General features: G+C 47.0%; 1 protein-coding gene across 4 annotated transcripts in view; it reads left to right on the top strand.

Annotated features, from left to right (window-relative positions):
- Nucleotides 1–17827, top strand: part of SLC25A37 (solute carrier family 25 member 37) — a 31393-nt gene extending 13566 nt beyond the window's left edge. Inside the window, exons 2-5 of one of the 4 annotated variants that reach the window (XM_014579743.2) lie at nucleotides 2712–2816; nucleotides 4603–4831; nucleotides 10153–10209; nucleotides 12585–17827. In XM_014579743.2, the coding sequence (XP_014435229.1) occupies nucleotides 2796–2816; nucleotides 4603–4831; nucleotides 10153–10209; nucleotides 12585–13105 (828 nt within the window). In that variant the 5' untranslated portion in view covers nucleotides 2712–2795 and the 3' untranslated portion in view covers nucleotides 13106–17827. Of the gene's footprint in view, nucleotides 1–2711; nucleotides 2817–4602; nucleotides 4832–10072; nucleotides 10210–12584 lie in introns of those variants that run through there. The other 3 variants (XM_014579742.2, XM_075911042.1, XM_025190978.2) reach the window with 3 other exon arrangements.
- Nucleotides 17828–18021: the final 194 nt, after the last annotated feature.

The following is an 18021-nucleotide window of genomic DNA, read 5'->3' as shown; positions in this document are numbered from 1 at the left end:
GTTTTCAGCCAAGTCTTGAGTATTCTATGTGTTCTGAGTGTTCTAAAATTATAAAACAAACATGGCCCAGTGAATATTTAAAAAAAAGACATCCGTAACAGCTGTGATGTAAGGCCCTGATCTAGAAAATTGTGTGCGCATATTTCACTTTTAAATGGGATTTAGACCCACTAATGTAATTAAGGCTTGTCTAACTGGGGAGGTTGGCCAGAAAAGCTATTGCAGAATAGATATTCCAAAATAGTTTCCCAAATTAAATTTTATTTTGGAATAATTCTCCATCCCCCGGTATTCACTAGGGGATAAATTTGAATTCAGATATACAGCTTCATCTGATGTTGAATTTGGCACCGCCCGCACTACGGGAAGTCTGAGAGCACACTCTCCCTTTGACTTCCTTTACTCTTCATAGAAGCAGGACAACCGGTATTGACGGGAGTTCCCCTCTCTGTTTGAATTTTTCTTTAAAAATGCACTGTGTTCTTCACTTAGAGCAGTGGATGCAGCCTTGTGTTATGCTTGCTGTGCTTCAGGTTGTGATCTTGGGGCTGAGTCAAAGGTGGTAATTTATGCGGGGTGGGGTGGCTGGGTTTTTTTGGGAGGGGGGGAGGATTGGACTTCAGCCAAAATTGGGGATGTGAAGCCTCATTTCTAACCAGTGAGCCTTTCCATTTAAGGTTAACTGGTGGGGGCTGGAAAACCTCCTGGCGGCATGGGCTGCTCCAGCCCCAATTAAACTGGATTTTGCATCCCTATGCCAAACTTTCTCTCCTCTCGGCGTTCATTCAGGCTTTCCACTTGATAGAGAATTAGCACCCTCCCGTGTCCAGCGCATCTTGCATAAAGTCAAAATAGCTGTGGTTTTATAACCAGCAAAGGGCTAGCTGAATTCTAGATGCTCTTGCAGCAAGTAGGGGAAATTCTGACATGCTTTAAACTATATCATTAAACCCCTCCTTTTTTTCCTCTTTAGCATTGGATTTGACTGAGCCTGGTGCAAAACGTTAGCTTATAATAGCGGTATGGTTTATGATCTCATTAAAGGCTGACTGCCTAATCTCTGATCTTTTTTTATTAGGTAATCTGTTCCCGGTGTGACTGCTTTAGACCATATGACACATGCCCAGGGAAGAAGCAAAGTCTTGTGGCTGACACATTTGAGAGATTGGGATTTTATTCCTGGCTCTGCTGCAGACTCCAGGCCTGGCCTTGCGCAAGGCATTCCCAGCCAGCAAAAGGGGAATAGCATTTCCCTCTTTTCTAAGGGTGTTGAGGACCAAGATTTCCGTGATGTTTGGGTACTGCAGCACTGAAATACTTAGATACTCCTGTCTTTTTTTTTCTAGGGTGTGTGGAAGGGAGACTGCTCCAGAAAGGGCAATAACTAACTTTCCTGTGTTGGTTTATTTGCTATAGTCCCCCCCCCCCCCCCCCCACACACACACACTTTGCAAGTCCCCCCCCCCCCCACACACACAACTACCTGAATGTGCCTTGTATCTTTCTTTAATTGGCCCATTATTTCAAAGTGGGTTTGCTGCCCAGGGCTGGCAAAAAGCAGATTTTCAGCCTGCAACTTTATTTGTGTGTATTATGGGCATGGCTCATGCAGTCTAACCTAGATGTAGTGCAATGTCAGGAGAGGCATCTAAATTGATCAATAAATGTTGTTTCCCTTGCCAGCTTGGGGAGACCACTTTGCTGTGGGCCCTGCTTTCTACTGCTGAGCCCGCAGTGCAGGCAAGTGTGTAACCGCTGAGATTTTCGGAGGTTAACATGGTTACCCTAATATAGGAATGTTAAAAATCATACTCGTAACGCCTTCAAAGACTTGCAGGCATAGTCGGTAGGGGTATGTCTAGACTACATGCCTCTGTTGCCAGATGTATGTAAATTAGACTACCCGACAGAGTCAACGAAGCCGGGATTTAAATATCCCTGGTTTCATTAAAATAAAAATGGCCGCCGTGCTGTGCCAGCTCAGCTGATCGTCGGCACAGCGCGTGAGTCAAGACGCGGATCGGTCGACAGGGAACGCCTTTGTCGACTGTTCCTGTAAACCTCCTACGTAATCTAGACATACGCTAGGATACTTAAGTGTTTGCAGAGCGGAGGCCCTAAAACCTTGGGGATATGTGAGGGAGGGAAGGTGCTCTGTTGCTTTTCGAAAGCTAACCTAATGACTTCTTTGAGAAGACAGAGTTGCGCCATACGTGCCCTGTAGCTAGAATAATTTCCATGGAGCGTGGACTCAAAGATGTTCCTCAGCATAGAGACCCCGTGTGTGCTGTGCTACCCTGGCCTATTCACTGTTCTGTCAGGGAAAGCAGCAACAGTGGACAACTCTGTCAGAGAGGGGGCCTATGAAGTCTGCTGTCTAGTGGGCAAACTATCCATGGAACTGCTGTTCCTCCTTCTCATGAGGTGGTAAAAAAAAAAAACCTGATCTTGTAGGACCACGATCTTGTTTCCTGGTGTGGCTACGTGGCACTGCTTCCTAATCTGCAGATAAATTAGGCTGCTCTCGATTTTCCTGCTTACCAAATGGAAAGCTTCTGTGATAGTTCTTCCAGCCGGCCTCACCTTTTGACGACGTTCTCAAATTACGTGTTTGGGGGGGGGGGGAGGGGGCAGACAAAAATGTGATTGTTTCAGAGGCGTGGAATGTTACCGGCTTGTCACTAATGACAAAGCACTCTTTGCTGTTGTAGGGGGCAGTTGGCGTTGCAATGATTCCATGAGCTTTTCTGTGTGCATATAAGGAGCCTTCACTTTGTGGAAAAGGAGCAGAAAATATGGAAGTGTTTGCAGTTCTGGTAAGCAGGCAATAGAGCATGTTAACACAGACTCGACTCGATTGCACATACTCTGCAGCCAGGAAATGCTGAGTGGCAATTCATATGCAAACTTGATACCATCAGAGTGGGTCAGAAGAGGAATTGAGAATGGCAAGTTTATTACAATAAGGACCTTTTTCCTTAAGGCATGCTCACCTTTTTATTGCTGTTGGAAGTGGGCCAAATGCACTTTGATTGTGTGAACTTTATTAGCACTCTTGTAACACTTCCCCCTCTGTCTGTATATAAATCTCTGCAATCTGATTCTTTCATTTCACGCATCTGACAAAGTGAATTGCAGCCCGTAAAGTGCCCTAATAAACTTGTTAGTCTTTAAAGTGACACAGGACTTGTTTTTGCTGAAACCGACTAACACAGCCACCTCTCTGAAACTGCAAGCTTTCACTATTCTCTCTTCTCCCCATCCTCTCCCCCCTGTTGTAAATGACTTTTCTGTAACTTCTGTTCCATGTGACGCTCTAGATCACTTTTAATTGCCTTGGTAAACTGCCTCTGTCGGGAAATGACCAAACAATCACTAAGAACCAGACTGAGGGATGAATGGGGAAATGGAAGGGTTCTCAGAAAAGTCAATTAAAGCCTCTGTCCTTCATGCCTTGCTCAACCCCGATTCCGTTAGTGAGGAAGTTGGCAAACGGGCATGCTCCAAACTGAGCCACCCCGTTTGTACGTTCATGCTTTGAATGTACAACCACTGCGCCTCCGTGTGGTCATGCCACGCACGTGTTCAGCGCTTGGCCCCGTCACTATGGAGTCCTGGATGTGAGGCAGCCGAGTCTGCCAGGCCTAATAGCCTGGGTAGGTTCCATGTCCATGTAACTTTGGAAGAGACTGGTTCCTGGGCGCAGCACCAAAGGAGGTGCACTTGTGAAAGAGCCCCGTGGGCGCAGGCTGCAGCAGCCCCTGCCGGCACGCGGCTGGAATGTCTGCAGCCTGGGCGTGCAATGCAGAGTTTCTTGGGGGCCCTTCATCAGAGAGTACCTGCTGCCTGCTTGAGTTACAGCTACCATGCAGGGAAGGAAAAGTGGAGGTTAAGGGTGTTAAAAAGCGGATAATTGGGTAACTGTGTAACCGCTGAAAATCTTGGCAGTTCCATGCACTCGCCATGCAGGGTGGAAGCCGGCTCTCCAGCAGCGGGGGCAGGAGCCTGCGTGTAACCATGAACGGTAACCGATAAGCCTGAGCTTATCAGTTAACCAGTTATACTTATACGTCCCTGGGGGAAGCTAGGCATCTATCTCCATCCCCATCGGTTAAGTGCTGGCTTGAGAGAGGGTTTAGTTGGGGTTGGTCCTGCTTTGAGCCGGGAGTTGGACTCTGTGACTCCTGAGGTTTCTGCCAACCCTAGGATTCTGTTACCTTTGGGGATTTCTGTCCTTTAACAAGTTGTGCCTGCTAATCACGTAGCACAGACGTCCTTGTCTGGAGGTTGGTATAAGCGAAGGCAGCCTGGCGTTGTCTGGCACAGTTCCATGTCAGTGCTGGATTGTGGAACACGAACTGGATTGGGAGCCTTGTGAGTTTCTAAACTGGGCTTCCCAGCTCCCATAGAACTCTGGGCGTCTCTTTGGTCCTTACTGAGGGGCATTCTGTTCACCGCTTCCCTCAAAGGATTAATCGGGCACCGTCTGGAGCCGTCCATGCACCGCAGAACAAAACCGTCTCACCAGGGCCGGGCCTGCGAGAACGATCGGCGCGCCCCTTGTGAAGGCCGCTAATTAAAGCTCTCTTCCTCCTCTTACAGACCCGAATGCAGAGTTTGCAGCCGGATCCCAAAGCCCAGTACAGGAGCGTGTATGAGGCCCTGAAGAAAATTATTCACACGGAAGGCTTCTGGAGACCTCTCCGAGGAATCAACGTCACCATGCTGGGGGCCGGCCCTGCCCACGCGATGTATTTTGCCTGCTATGAAAAAATGAAAAGGACTTTAAGTGACATTTTTCAACACGGAGGAAATAGCCACCTGGCCAATGGTATCTTGCAGCTTGTCTCTTGGCCTGCTTTTCTGCTTTTACTGTGGCCTGGCATCCTGGAGTCTACGCTGGGGCCTTGGGCGGGGGAACTAGGCTTGTTCGTTCAGCCTGGATTTGCGCAGACGCTGGAAGTGTAAATGCTTGTGTAGGGGATGCTTGGCAGCCAGCAGGTTCCATTGTGGCGCCTGGGGAGAGGCTTTCAGAAGTGCTCGGTGTCTGCTGGGCCAGCATGTTCTTCAAAGGCTGGCCCCTCCCTTTGGTGCGGTCTAGAGCTGTGGAGCGGCTCAGAGAACCTGGCACCTACAGAACGTTCTCTGGCACCGCGGGACTCGGCTCCGTTAGGCGCAACCAAGCGCAAAGCTCCAGAATTGCAACGTAGACAGAGCAGCTAGACCGAGGGTCGGCCACCTTTTCAAACCAAAGAGCCAAGCTCCATCAAAATTCAGAACAAGTGGTCCACAAAGAGCAGTATAAGGATGCAGGGTGTGTGTGTGTGGGGGGGGGGGGTACTTAGGGCAAGGCGTTGGATGTGTGGGCATGCTCAGGACGGGGTGGGGGTGCAGGAGTCAGGGCAGGGAATGTGGGTGCTGGAGTGACAGGAGGGGGCTGAAGGCAGGAGGTGGGGGATACAGGGTAGGGGGCTGGGTACATGGTGGGGCTTAGTGTAGAGTGGTGTAGGAATCAGAGCAGGGAGTGAAGGGTTAAGGGCAGAGGACTCATGGCAGGGACCTGGGGGTACTTAACAGGGCTACCTGTGGTTTTGGTGGCAGTGATGGTGTTGCTCTCGGGGAAAGGCACAATTTCTGGACACCCCCTCTCCCCAACCTCCCAGCATCTCTGGGGGGAGCAGGTGAACGGCGGTTTCCTGCCTATGGCATCTCCTCTTGGGGGCAGTGGTTTCTGGCCCTCCCCCCGGTGTGTCCTGGGGCAAGGGGATGCTGGGCTGTGGTTCCCAGCATCTCTTGGAGGTGGGGAGGCTGCCAGGCTGCTATTCATTTGTAGCTCCCCTCCCCCAGCATGTCCTAGGGTTTGGGGGATCAAGGTCTTCTCCTTGCATGTCCTGTGGGTGGATGCTGAAGCTTGGGCCAGGGCCGCATGGTGCCAGAAACGGAAGCCGGGCTGCCCTGTGGCTGCTCCAGGCCCCCAGAGCAGCCATACCACAACCCGGCTTCAGCTCCGGCAGCCATATCTGGTTCCCTCGCGAGCCATAAATGGCCGACCCCGAGCTAGAAGTTGCCATTCCCAGCTCAGGGAGCCATTCCGCCTGCCAGCTCTGATGGAGCTAGTGCACCCAAAAAAGCAGTACCATAGCGATGGCAGGGACTGGCTCCAGCTAGCCCGTGAATGCACCCTATCTAAGGCCCTCGGCGCCTGTGTGCTTGTCTGGCTCCAGTTGCCCCCTGCGCCATCACAACCATACGCAGAGTCAGCGCTGGCACGTCCATCAGGGTGTAAAATCCCAGGTAATCCGTTAACTGGTTAAACATTAGTGTGGCCTAACGTTTAACCGACTACAACGGGAGCCGTGCTGGAATAGCCCCCAGGCCATGGGGCTGGCTCTGTCTGCAGTGCCCCCCCCCCCCTTTTGGGACTGGAGCAGATTGGCTTTGAAACAAGGCAGAAGGGTACAACGCAAAGCTTGAGTGGCTTTTGTCTTTCCCCTACTGGGTAAGAGGGCCAAAAGGGCTTCTTTGAATGTCTGTGGGGAGAGGCTTCCTAAGGGAGGTGCAGGCGTATAGAATATAAACTCACACGTGCATCGACCTGTTGCAGTTTTGGGAACGTTGTTGTTTTCCTTTTTAATACACAACAGCTTACGTGGCCAGATAGTGTCTCTGGAAGAGGTACTGCTGGCCACAGGGATTTCTTTCTTTTACCAAAACTCTCTGCCATGCTGCAAACCAGGAGAAGAATTCTCTGGTTCAATCCACGTTACAGGTTGGCTGCAGCAATCACTTTTAGTAAAACCCCAGCGCTTGTGTTAAGCTGTTGAGACTAGAGGACCGTGATGGTCTCTCCTGGCCCTAACATGTAAAAGCTTTGACTTGTTAATCATCGTCCCGCAATGCCTCGCTTGGCTGAGTGCGGTATGTCAGAGCAATGTGGAACACTCATTTTTTCTGGTGGACCAAGGCTCAGGGATATCAAAAGCTTAAAAAATCCAGCAGAGTAACAGCCTGATTAGTGCACTTGTAGTTTAACAGAACCAGGGCTTTGTTCTTACTGTGCTGACTAGGGGTGTTCAATTGCATGGAATCAGCTAATCGACTAGTCGATAAGGGGGGGGAACTGCACAGCCGCAGCAGGGTTAGCTCCTGGCCCTGGGAGCTAACCCCCCTGCTGCTCTGCCTTTTAAATGTATTAAGAGCTGCTAGGGACAGCTGATTCCCAGCTTGCGCTTGGTCTCTCTCTCCCACCCCCACTTTTGAGCCTCTGCCTCCCCTGTGCCCCACGGAGATGGTGCTGGGGGGAAATTGGCTTTTAAGCCAGCTGCCTCCAGCACCAGCTCCTACTCCCCTTCCACACCTTGGTGCCTCTCTGCTAGACAGTGGGGGGAGGGGGAGGGAAGAGAGCAGCTAGTCAGGTGACTACTTGACTACCCAATAAGCATATGCTTATCGGGTAGTCGACTATCGTAAATTAGCTAATATAACCCGCGTCCATGTATAACACACTCGTGTATTACCTGCAGTTTTTCTATTGTGTTTAAAAAAAAAAAAAATTAAATTACCTGCGGATGTATAAAACCCGCAGAGACTTCTGCTGCCGTCATAAAGGTGGTCTTTGTTGCCGCGGTGGGAGATGTGGCCGGTGCAGCAGCCCTGTGCACTTGAGCAGCAGCGCCGATGTGACGAGGTAGCCGCCCAGCGTAGAGAGCAGACACAAGGCGACGGCCAGCCTGCTGCCAGTGAGCCGTCTGGCCTGCGGGAGGGGAGCCGCGCTCGCACCCAGGCTTGCCCTGCGCAGCCGCAGCCAGGCGCCACCCACTGTCCCCGGGGCAGGGGAGAACGGCGAGCTCAGTACAAGTGCGCTGCAAGCTCGTTAGGCCCTCCCTGCCCTCCTGCAGTGGAACTGACCCAGTTCTAATGGGGGGGGGGGCAGGCAGAGCTGCTTAGGGACACTGATGCTCCCGGGGGGACTCCAAGGAGTAAAAATCAACTTGTATAAGATGCGGACATGTATACCCTGCGGGGGTTTGTAAAAATGTGTCTAATCCACGGGTTATATTCGCTAATATATGGTAGTCCCTTACATCCCTAGTGCAGACGTAGGGCATCTTGGCTTTCTGGGTAGTACTCAACACCGTGACTGAGGATGGTCAATTGCATCTCTCTATCACTTCTATTGAAATGACCTCTAGTGGAGCAGATGGGAACTAGATCTTTCATTGAGTTGTTCAATATAAGGGCTTTCTCTGTGCAGGGTTTTCCAGTTTATCTATATTAACCAAACTCTGTAGTTGGACAATTATTAATATAATAGCGTTTAGACCAGAACAGTTTATGCATGTTCCCTTGACCATCTTAAACTGTTCAAATATAGCTGTGTCCACACTAGAGAGTTTTATTGGCATAGATGTGTTGATTAGGGATGTGTGTCGTAGAGATGTGACAGGTTAATCGGTAAGCATCACCCTTAAGGGAATGATGCTTACTGATTCCAGTTAACCAGTAGGGGCTGCCCTTGTCTGCAGTGGGCCCGGGTCCCTCACCCTCTTCTTCTTTAATTGATTACCCAGTTAAACATCCCGTTAAACGGCATTTTACATCCTAATGTGTTGTCCCATTCCCTTAACAGACGTAGCTACGTCGGTCATATTGTTTAACTACTCTCTTACTATCATACACTCTTATTCCCTAGTTTTTGCCAAAAGCGTACAAGCTTTCAGTAGTAGCAGTGGAAATTTTAAGTTAAAGATGGAGGACAAGGAGAATGGACGGTCAGGCAATGGAGAAACCTGCCAAGAGAGTCTCTGGAAAACGTAGCTATGCTTGAAATGATGCTCATCTACGAATTTATTTCGAAATAGCACTCTACACTGCAGGGAAGCTTCAAAATTACTTGGCTTCCCTAATGTAGCTGTGCTGTCTCAATTTAGAGACCCGAGAGGCACTGGGGAGGGTCCATTTCAAAATGGCAGCAGCGGAGCCTCTGCGCACGCCTTATTTCGAAATAGCTGTTTCGGAATAGGCGTTATTCCTCGTAGAATGAGGTTTACAGATTTTGGAATAAGCGGTCTGTTATTTAAAAATTATTTTGAAATAACGGAATGGCTGTGTAGACTCCGGCATTGTTTTGAAATAATGTTAGTTCTCAAAATAACGGTGCAATGTAGACGCACCCCTAGTGATAACTATAGAATATGTAAGGCCCTAAATACACTAGAGGTTACATTAAATTCACTTGAAAAATCCATTAAGGTAAGTTGTTGCAAATTCCTAGTTAAAAACTTATTTAAGCCAGTGTTAAGCTTGCTTCTATCCGTGTAGCTTGGGTATTTTCCTTTGCTGATTTAGTTAAACATAACATAGATGAAACCTGCATCCATTCTGTCACAGGGGAAGGAGGATGAACTATGTGACTTTTCATGCTGACCCAACTCCAGTGGCCAGCACATGAAGTTGTAGCATATGTCCTGTCCCTCCCACCCCATTCTGCGGATGGATTTGACCATACTCCCACAAAGAGCTCAGGACTGTTTAACTGAGGCCACGTCTACACTAGGAAATTATTTTGAAATTGCTAAATTAGACTTAAGAACTCGCGATTTAAAACATTCGCTTGTGGATGCGCTACCTCAGACTCAGAGACCCAGGATGCACTCTGGGGAGCTGCGGGAGGCCTTTCCGGAGCCCCGTTAGTTGGAATTAGTAGCACCTGAGCATCCACACTACCGTTATTTTGAATTTACATGTTCAGAATTAGCATTCTTCCTGATGAAAAGCAGGAGTGCAGAGTTTGAATTCTAATAGATATGTAGCCGTGTTAGTCTGGTCTAGCTGAAACAAAACACAGGACTATGTAGCACTTTAAAGACTAACAAGATGGTTTATTAGGTGATGAGTTTGAATTCTGTTATTCTGGAATAAGTCTTGGTCGTGTAGGTGCCCTGCTTACTAAATCAAATATGCGGGAGGAGAAGGGGGGGATATTTCAAAGTAAGGTCCTAGTGTAGACCAGGGCCCAGAGAATACTGTGGGAGCGGAGACTGTTGCGTAACTTTATGCACTTCCTGTCTAGAATTGTAGCTTAAGAACGGTCTGCGCTTCCCTCCAGAATGTCAAGAGTGGTCTTGCGAAGGGAACTCTTCTGTTTTGCAGGGATTGCTGGGAGCATGGCCACATTACTCCATGATGCAGTAATGAATCCGGCGGAAGGTAATGTCCTTTACTGTATGTGGAAGTGGAGTTGAATTGGGGACAGACAGTGAGTGGCTTGGAAACTCGCCAGTTGAGTAGCGTATAGCAGCTGCTCTTGTCACTGACTGTGGGCCAAGGGCCATGGTAAGCGTGTGCAAAGAAATTCTGATCACTTCCGTTGAGACTGATCCAACTTCTCTGTTGGGTGGATTCTGAGCACGTTGTCTCAGTGCAGTGGTTTTCCAACTTTTTTTTTTCTGGTGAGGCACTTGAAGAAAATTGTTGATGCCTGAGACCCAACGGAACTGGGAATAAGGGCTTTGGGATGCAAGAGAGGGCTTAGGGAGGGGGCAGAGGGTGTAGGGGTGAGGGCTGGGGTTGAGGGGTTCACGGTGTAGGAGGCTCTCTGGGGTGCAGGATGGGGTCAGGGTTGGTGAGGCAAGCTATGAGATACAGCCAGGAATGAGGGATTTAGAGTGCAGGAGACTCTGGGTTTGGGGGGGGGGGGCGGGGGTTCAAGGATGAGGCAGGGGATTGGGGCACAGGCTTGGGGCTTACCTCCCATGGCTTCTCACAAGCAGGGGTTCAGAGGCAGGCTTTCTGCCTGTCCTGGCACCGCTGACCACGCTGTGCCCAAGAAGCGGCCAGCAACAGGCCTGGCTACTCGGAGGAGGGGTGCAACAGCTACATGTGGTTCCCCCTCTCCCGCCCTCTTACCCCCCCCCCCACAGCCACTGACCCTCCCCAGCTCCCATTGGCTGATTTCTAGCCAATGGGAGTGTGGAGCCAGTGCTCAGGACAGAGGCAGCATGGTGAGCCCCATGGCCTTGCTGCTTACGAACCAGACCAGCTGTTGGCCACTTCCCGGGTGCAGCATGATGTCAGCCAGGCCGAGGGTTTTCAAAGTGTGGGTCGTGGCCCAGCCATAGCTGGCCACCAAGGTCCTGGAGTGCTAAGTGAGGCGACCCAGTGGGTCACGACCCACACTTTGAGCACCACTATCTAAATGCTAAAATAGATCCTCCATTTGACAGTTGGCGCTGCTCTAAGCCAGCTATCGAAGAGCAAGGCATTTTGAATGCCCCTTTGGCTCACATTGGCTTAAAAGAAACCTCTGTAAATCTATAGCCTCTTATTTAATTAAAAAAACATCTTGGTAGCCAGAGCCTAAGAACAACAAAAACCAGCATGTGGGGCAAATATGTCACGTAGGCTTCGGCTGAAAGTTCCTCTGTTGGTATCCTTCTGAAGGCTGAGCCTCATAGAGAAATTCTAAAACCGTTATTGGTAATGGAGCCCGGTATATTTGGGTAGAACTCCTGCTGGTTTCTGCATGGGGTTCCTCAGCGTGTATCCTTTTTAAATTGATGGAGACTTCTGGGGTGAAATTCTTTACACCATTGGAGTCATCTGGGCCATGCTTTCACTCCACACTTGCAGAGACTTCTCGTGTCTCAGCTACACCTGCAGAGTAATTGGTGATAGGCATCCATAACTTGCAGTGCAGAGTGCAAAATGCACTCTGGGTTTTCAAGCAGACAAACATTATTTATCTGAAGTATCCAGTCCTCCTTATCTCTCTCTGTGGCTTAACATACACTGGTAAAGATGCAGTCATGAATGTAGCCTTCATCGGTTATGTTTCGGAGTGCTTTGTGGAAAATAACAGGAGATTCTTAACATACACCTTCAGCAAAATTTGTCAAGAAAAATAGTGACATCTGATTTATTTATTGGAACAGGCTGGGGACATTTTTAAAAAAACTTGTTCCCTCATTTTTTCAAAATAGAAAATTTCTGAAATTTCTAGTTTTCTGTCTGCTTCGTTATTAGTTTAAAACGCTCTTTGAAGAAGCAACATCTTAGTGGCTCCTCTAGAGAATGGGACTCTAAGCCAAGCGCTTGAGTTGTGCTCCTAGCCCTGCCACTGACTCTGAGCAGCCTTGGCCAAGTCACTTAACACAGTCATGCTTCATTGCTGTAACGGGAGGTGGGTTGCTAGGGTGAGTGTTGCCACTGGCTTCTAAAGAAGCAGGATCAGTCTCGTAACTCCTCCCTCTTATCTGTCAAGTTATTTTTACCTTATTGAGAAATTGAGAATTCTCGTAGGTGTGGGAAGGTTCTATGAAGGGGAAGTGTGAACCTTAATATTATTTGTTTAAAGACTTGAATAGGATGATTATCACTTATAACAGCCCACAGAAGCATCTGTTGTCAACGTAAGTTACTCCCCACTGGCGAAGGAAAGGCTTGCAATGCACATGAACTGGGAGCCTCACTAGAGGTTGGGATGTTATGAATCACAAAAGAACTTGGGTCTAACTTGCTTATCTTCTATCCCATTGGCTGCCTCTCCGTCCCATCTGGTGCCACTTGACCGCCCACGACTGCAGTGGTGAAGCAGCGGATGCAGATGTACAACTCCCCCTACAAAACCGTTTGGGAGTGCATCCGAACGGTGCATAGGACGGAAGGGCCGGGGGCCTTCTACCGGAGTTACACCACCCAGCTCACCATGAACGTCCCCTTCCAAGCCATTCACTTCATCACGTACGAGTTCATGCAGGAGCAGATCAACCCGCGCCGAGAATACAATCCCCGCACGCACATCCTCTCGGGCGCCATTGCCGGGGCCGTGGCTGCCGCTGCCACCACACCCCTTGATGTCTGCAAGACATTGCTCAACACTCAGGAGAACATGGCCTTGAGTTCTGTGAACGTCAGCGGGCACCTCTCAGGGATGGCCAATGCTTTCAGGACAGTTTATCAGCTGGGCGGTATCCCTGGGTATTTCCGAGGGGTGCAAGCACGTGTCATTTATCAGATGCCTTCCACAGCCATTGCGTGGTCAGTGTATGAATTCTTTAAGTACTTCCTCACAAAGCACAAGCTGGAGAAAAGAGCTCCGTGTTGAAAGACTTGACTAGAGCGAGCCAAAGGTTCGGAGAATGTTTGTGTAAACTCTGTGGAGCTCTCTCATGTTGTGAAACATGCAGGATTTCTTGTGGATTCACAATTGAATTTCACTTTTCTGTCTTAGGCAGGGAAGGGAATTAAGTGGTCACTGAAGAAATTTGGCACCCTTTTTGCTAGAATCAAATTGTCTAAAGATGTTTTATAATATATTTATGACTTTAGAGAAGTGAAATTACTAACTGATTTCCCCCCTCTAGATAAGCTCTGTGATGTGGTGTTACCACTTCACCAGAAAACTTACACTGCACAGGGAGGAAAAAGCAATGTCGTGGGATCTTTTACGTCAAAGAAATTTAATATCCCATCAGTGAACTAACTTTTATATATGACATTATAAAATAGGTGGATAATGTTTATCCTTTATTTTTCTATGTAAGAATTGTCTCTTTAATATTATTACAGCTGGAAGTTGAGCTGTTTAAAAAACAAAAACAACAAAAAACTGAGTTCTTCCATCATGACATGTAAAAAAGAACCAAAGCATTTATTTTATTTGTATAGCCAATATGGCTTTAATCATAGCATTTAACCCCCAAAAGAGTGGTCAAGTTTTTTATTTGTAGGTATTCAGGCTGCCTCCAGTTCTGATGTCCACTTGACACGTTAAAAGGCCTGACTTCAGGAAAGTGCTGGGTACATGCTTTCAGAAAAATGTCTCTCTTAAAGGATCTCAAGTTGGGCAGCGAAAATCTCTGGTTGCTCTTGCAAAACCTTATGTTAATTTTTATATCAGGAGCTGACTTAAGATTATATTTTAAAGATGAATATTTTTGGCAAACTCATTTTAAAGGTACATTTTGTGGCGTTGAAATACCGAATAGGCTTCATTACTCTTATTTATTCATAATCTTATTTCCCACTAGCACCTCAACCCTACTTACACGGGAGTACCTTGGTGCAGGACTCGTGGAATGTTACTCTTGTGCATAAATGTGCCGTAGCAGAGTATCTGTTTACAGTTCAGTAAGACATCCTGAATTGTGAGTTGTGTACTGACTACAAGGAGACTGTCAATTATAGTGCAAAAAAAAGCCCTTGGAAAGTAAAACCTTAAACACGGGAACAGCAGAATCAAAACCTTTTTGTAAAGCAAAGCCAACAAACAGCAGCTGGTGGCTGTCCAATTGACATGTATAAATGAAGTGTCCTAAAACCTAAGGTTAAGTGGATTTTAGTGCTTTTGGGACTTTGCTGCTATGAAACCGTAGGCCACGTCTCCACTTACCGGAGGATCAGTGCTTTGGCGATTGACCTTCTGAGGTTTGATTTAGCGGGTCTTTAAGACCCGCTAAATCAAATACTGAGGATGCCCCCATTAGTGCCGATACTCCTTGCTGTTGCAAGGACTAAGGGAAGTGAGCAGGAGCATTTCTCCCATTGGCCTCCCACGGTGGGGCCACCCCAGAAAACTAATGTATGTCGATTCCAGCTACGCAGTTCACATAGCTGGAGTTGCGTATCTTGCATTGATTTTTCTCCGCTAGCATAGACCTGGTCTTAAGCTCTATTTTGGGCTTCTGTAGAAAAGAACTCTGTGCCTTCAAAAAACTACATCAGATCACCAGTTCTTTTTTGTGGGCTTTTATTGCCTGCTTGACTTGTGGACAGCTCCACTTAGCCTCCATACCTCATCTTATTACCTTGTAATATTGAACCCATTGTTTACTAAGCGTAGCTCTTACACTTCAGGCTAAGAGAACCATTGACTGCTTTTCCCAAATTAAACTGAACAATGTCACAAGTACGGGGTCTGAATTTTAAATGTCTGCTATTTGATCCACGTTGTCTAAATTCAATGCAGTAATATTTGCAGAAGATTAAAAAGCTTTGAGTGTCTAAAGAACAAAAGCTGAACTAGCTGCTGAAATAAAGATGCTGAATTTATTAACTAATAGCTTACATAGGAGGATTTGGTATCTAACATTATAATCAGTGAAAAACCTTGCAGGATTTTTCTAGTTTTAGAAATGTAACTGACTAGTGACCTCCCTGTGGAAAGGTTGATCCTACCTGAACCCAGCTAGTGAAACACTTATTAAACATTCCTAAAACTGAAACTGCAGCAGACAATATTTTCTCTAGTTTTTTATATATACAATCACTTGCTGTGGGTTTTTTCACAAAGCAATGGGAAGAATCCTTTTTAAAGGAAAATTATAACCAGAAACCAACAAAAGCTGGCTGAGGGCTTTGGAGAAGATATAGACCATGAAGCTACTTTTTTGAGTTGGCTAGATTTGAAGTTGACATTCCTCTAAGCCCAGATTAAGTTTTGATCAGGTACCATGTACCGGTGACTTGTTTTTCTGCTCACCTGATAGAGGGGAGAAACGCGTTACCATGTCTAATATTTGCATTTAATTTAACATGGAGTTTTTCATTTAAACTACAGCTTAGTCTGTGACGAATGAAAAGTGGCCATGAAATTGGAAGTTCTGGAATGAGACGAAACCGACAATTCGAGTCTTCCCTAGATGGTGGTGGTCATGTGATTGTACTCTTGCATTACACTAAGTTGGACTACTTTTGGTGGAGTATTTAGGGAAGTTAAATCACTCACTATAAGAAATACTTCTCTAGTGAATGCCATTTGTGTAAATGTTTCTTTAAAAATGCTAAGAGATTGTGAAAGTCTTTTCATGTCTGTTGCTATTCCTTACATTCATATAAGGATGTAGAACATGTAACCTCCTACTATTGTGAGCGTCATATTGACACTAGAAAGCATTCATGATCATCTTTATACCAAGAGTTTGGTGTGCAAACTTTGAAGGGTTTTTAGCCTGGGGTTTTCAAAGGATTTAGTGTGTTTAGTCAGCTTTGAAAAATCCATATTATAATAAAATAATGTAATATTTTTGTTAGTCTCAGAGGCCTAGCCTACACTAAAGGGGGAAGTCAACTTAAGATACGCAACTCCAGCTATGTTAATTACGTAGCTAGAGTCGAAGTATCTTAAATTAGACCTGCCTACCGCCCTTGCTCCTCCCATGAGGAGCAGGACTACTGGTGCTGATGGGAGCTTGAATTAGCAGGTCTTTGCTAGGGCTGTTAAGTTTAGATTAATTGCGTTGTGGATGGGATTTCCTTCAACTATTCAATTAGTCGCTAAGGGCACCTCTGCCTCTGAACTGTAGCAAGAGCCCTACTGGGCTTTTGCTACAGTTCAAAAGCGGAAGCCTCGCAGGGGCACTTACACATTTCAAAAGCAGAATCGCAGCAGAACTGGCACGAGCGGAAACTACTTCAGGACCCGCTCGCGCTGTTTCCCGCTGTGCCTCTACTTCCCCTGCCTGCCATGAAGACTAAGACGGTGCTGGGGGGAACCGGCTGGGCTGGCTTTCTCCCCCTCCCTCTCCTCCGGAAGGGGCAGGGCAGGGAACTAGCCTCCCCCAGAGTTGTGTGGGGCCGGAAGATTTGAATTAAACACATAGCAAAGGGCTAGCGGCGCCTGGCCCTGCAGCTATCACATTGTCTGGCAACTGCCTGGAGTTGCTGCAGTTATTTAAAGGGCTCTTGGTTCCAGCCCCTGCTGGGGTAGCACTGCAACCTTGAGCGGTTTAAATAGGAACTGGCTGCCTGAGCCACCACCTGGCAATTCAGTGGCACAGGCTATACGTCGAAAGCAGCCAGATGCAATCTGCTAGCCGGATCAAAGTGTTAGGCCGGATCCGGCCCCTGGCAGCCTCTTGCCCAGCCCTACACTAAACTCTGCAGTAACAGGTTTGCCAAAACTGATGCACTTCCTTCCGATTGATCTCTTAGCTTCACCCCTTTTGCTCACTTCGCCCTGTCCAACCTGCCGATAGAGCCTAAGCGCGTTCCCTTGGAGGACAACAGTGAAGCTTTTACTGTCCTCCAGTGATGCAAGATCAGAAACAAAGGGTCAGATTTGCAAAGGGCTCGGTGCCTAATGTTGGTGCCAAACTCAGAAGAGTTGAGTTTGTTTTGGTACCAATAGAAGCCGCAGGATTTTTTTTTAAGAGTTTGCACTGCAGATGCTTATCTCCGCTGAAAATCTGACCAGTTCTTGAGTGATTGTGAAAATCTGGCTATTTACTTAGAAACTTGCATAGGACTTAAGTTACTTGGAAAATTATGGGTGGGGAGTATTTGAAAACTTAACCCCATAATACGGCGTATGCCAGGGTTATGTCGTCAAACATGGACCAAAAAGTCCAACTTGAAATGGACACATCCTGGAACCTTTATCCAGTTGCTCTTCTTGCAGGACTTTGTTCAATTTTAACTCTCTTGCTTATCAACTCCAATATTTACCTGCTGGATCTCCAGTTTAAAGGATCTCCACCAAAGCCATATTGGGTTGCATCTCAGGAGAGCTGCAACTTTTAAAAAATATAGTCAATATTTTCTGTTCTGCTAATAACATTCTGTTGACATTTAAGAATAAACTTTGTATGTGAAACAGATGTATTGCTGCTTTGTGGCTGCAACAAACGCACATTTTTTTTAAGGGAGAGGATGTATTAAGATGTTTTTTAAAGTTGCTGTTTTAAAATTGCAGTTTTTTAATTCAAAGATTGTAAAGATTTTGTATTTTTGAGGAGAACACATATTTAATAATGCAGAAAGTTTGGCTTCTGAAATGCTGCTACAGTTATAACACTGGAGCTCAAGGAAATAAAGTGTTTTGATCTTTGCTCTTGTCACTTACGCGTGATTTGTTTAACTTTATATGTGGTAGTAGCACCTTAATATCCTATTGTGCTAGGCACTAGGCACACACTGTAAGCCCTGGTCTATACTAGGGAGTTATTTAGGGAAAATACAACCCTTAGCTCAAATTTATAAGGGGTTCATCCACACTACCAAGCCCATTATTTTGAAATAATG

The sequence above is a fragment of the Pelodiscus sinensis genome, chromosome 28 (genome assembly GCF_049634645.1).
Source record: "Pelodiscus sinensis isolate JC-2024 chromosome 28, ASM4963464v1, whole genome shotgun sequence".
Lineage (NCBI taxonomy): Eukaryota > Metazoa > Chordata > Testudines > Trionychidae > Pelodiscus > Pelodiscus sinensis.
The sequence above is the reverse complement of the archived record's forward strand: the minus strand, read 5'-3'. Positions and strand labels throughout refer to the sequence as shown.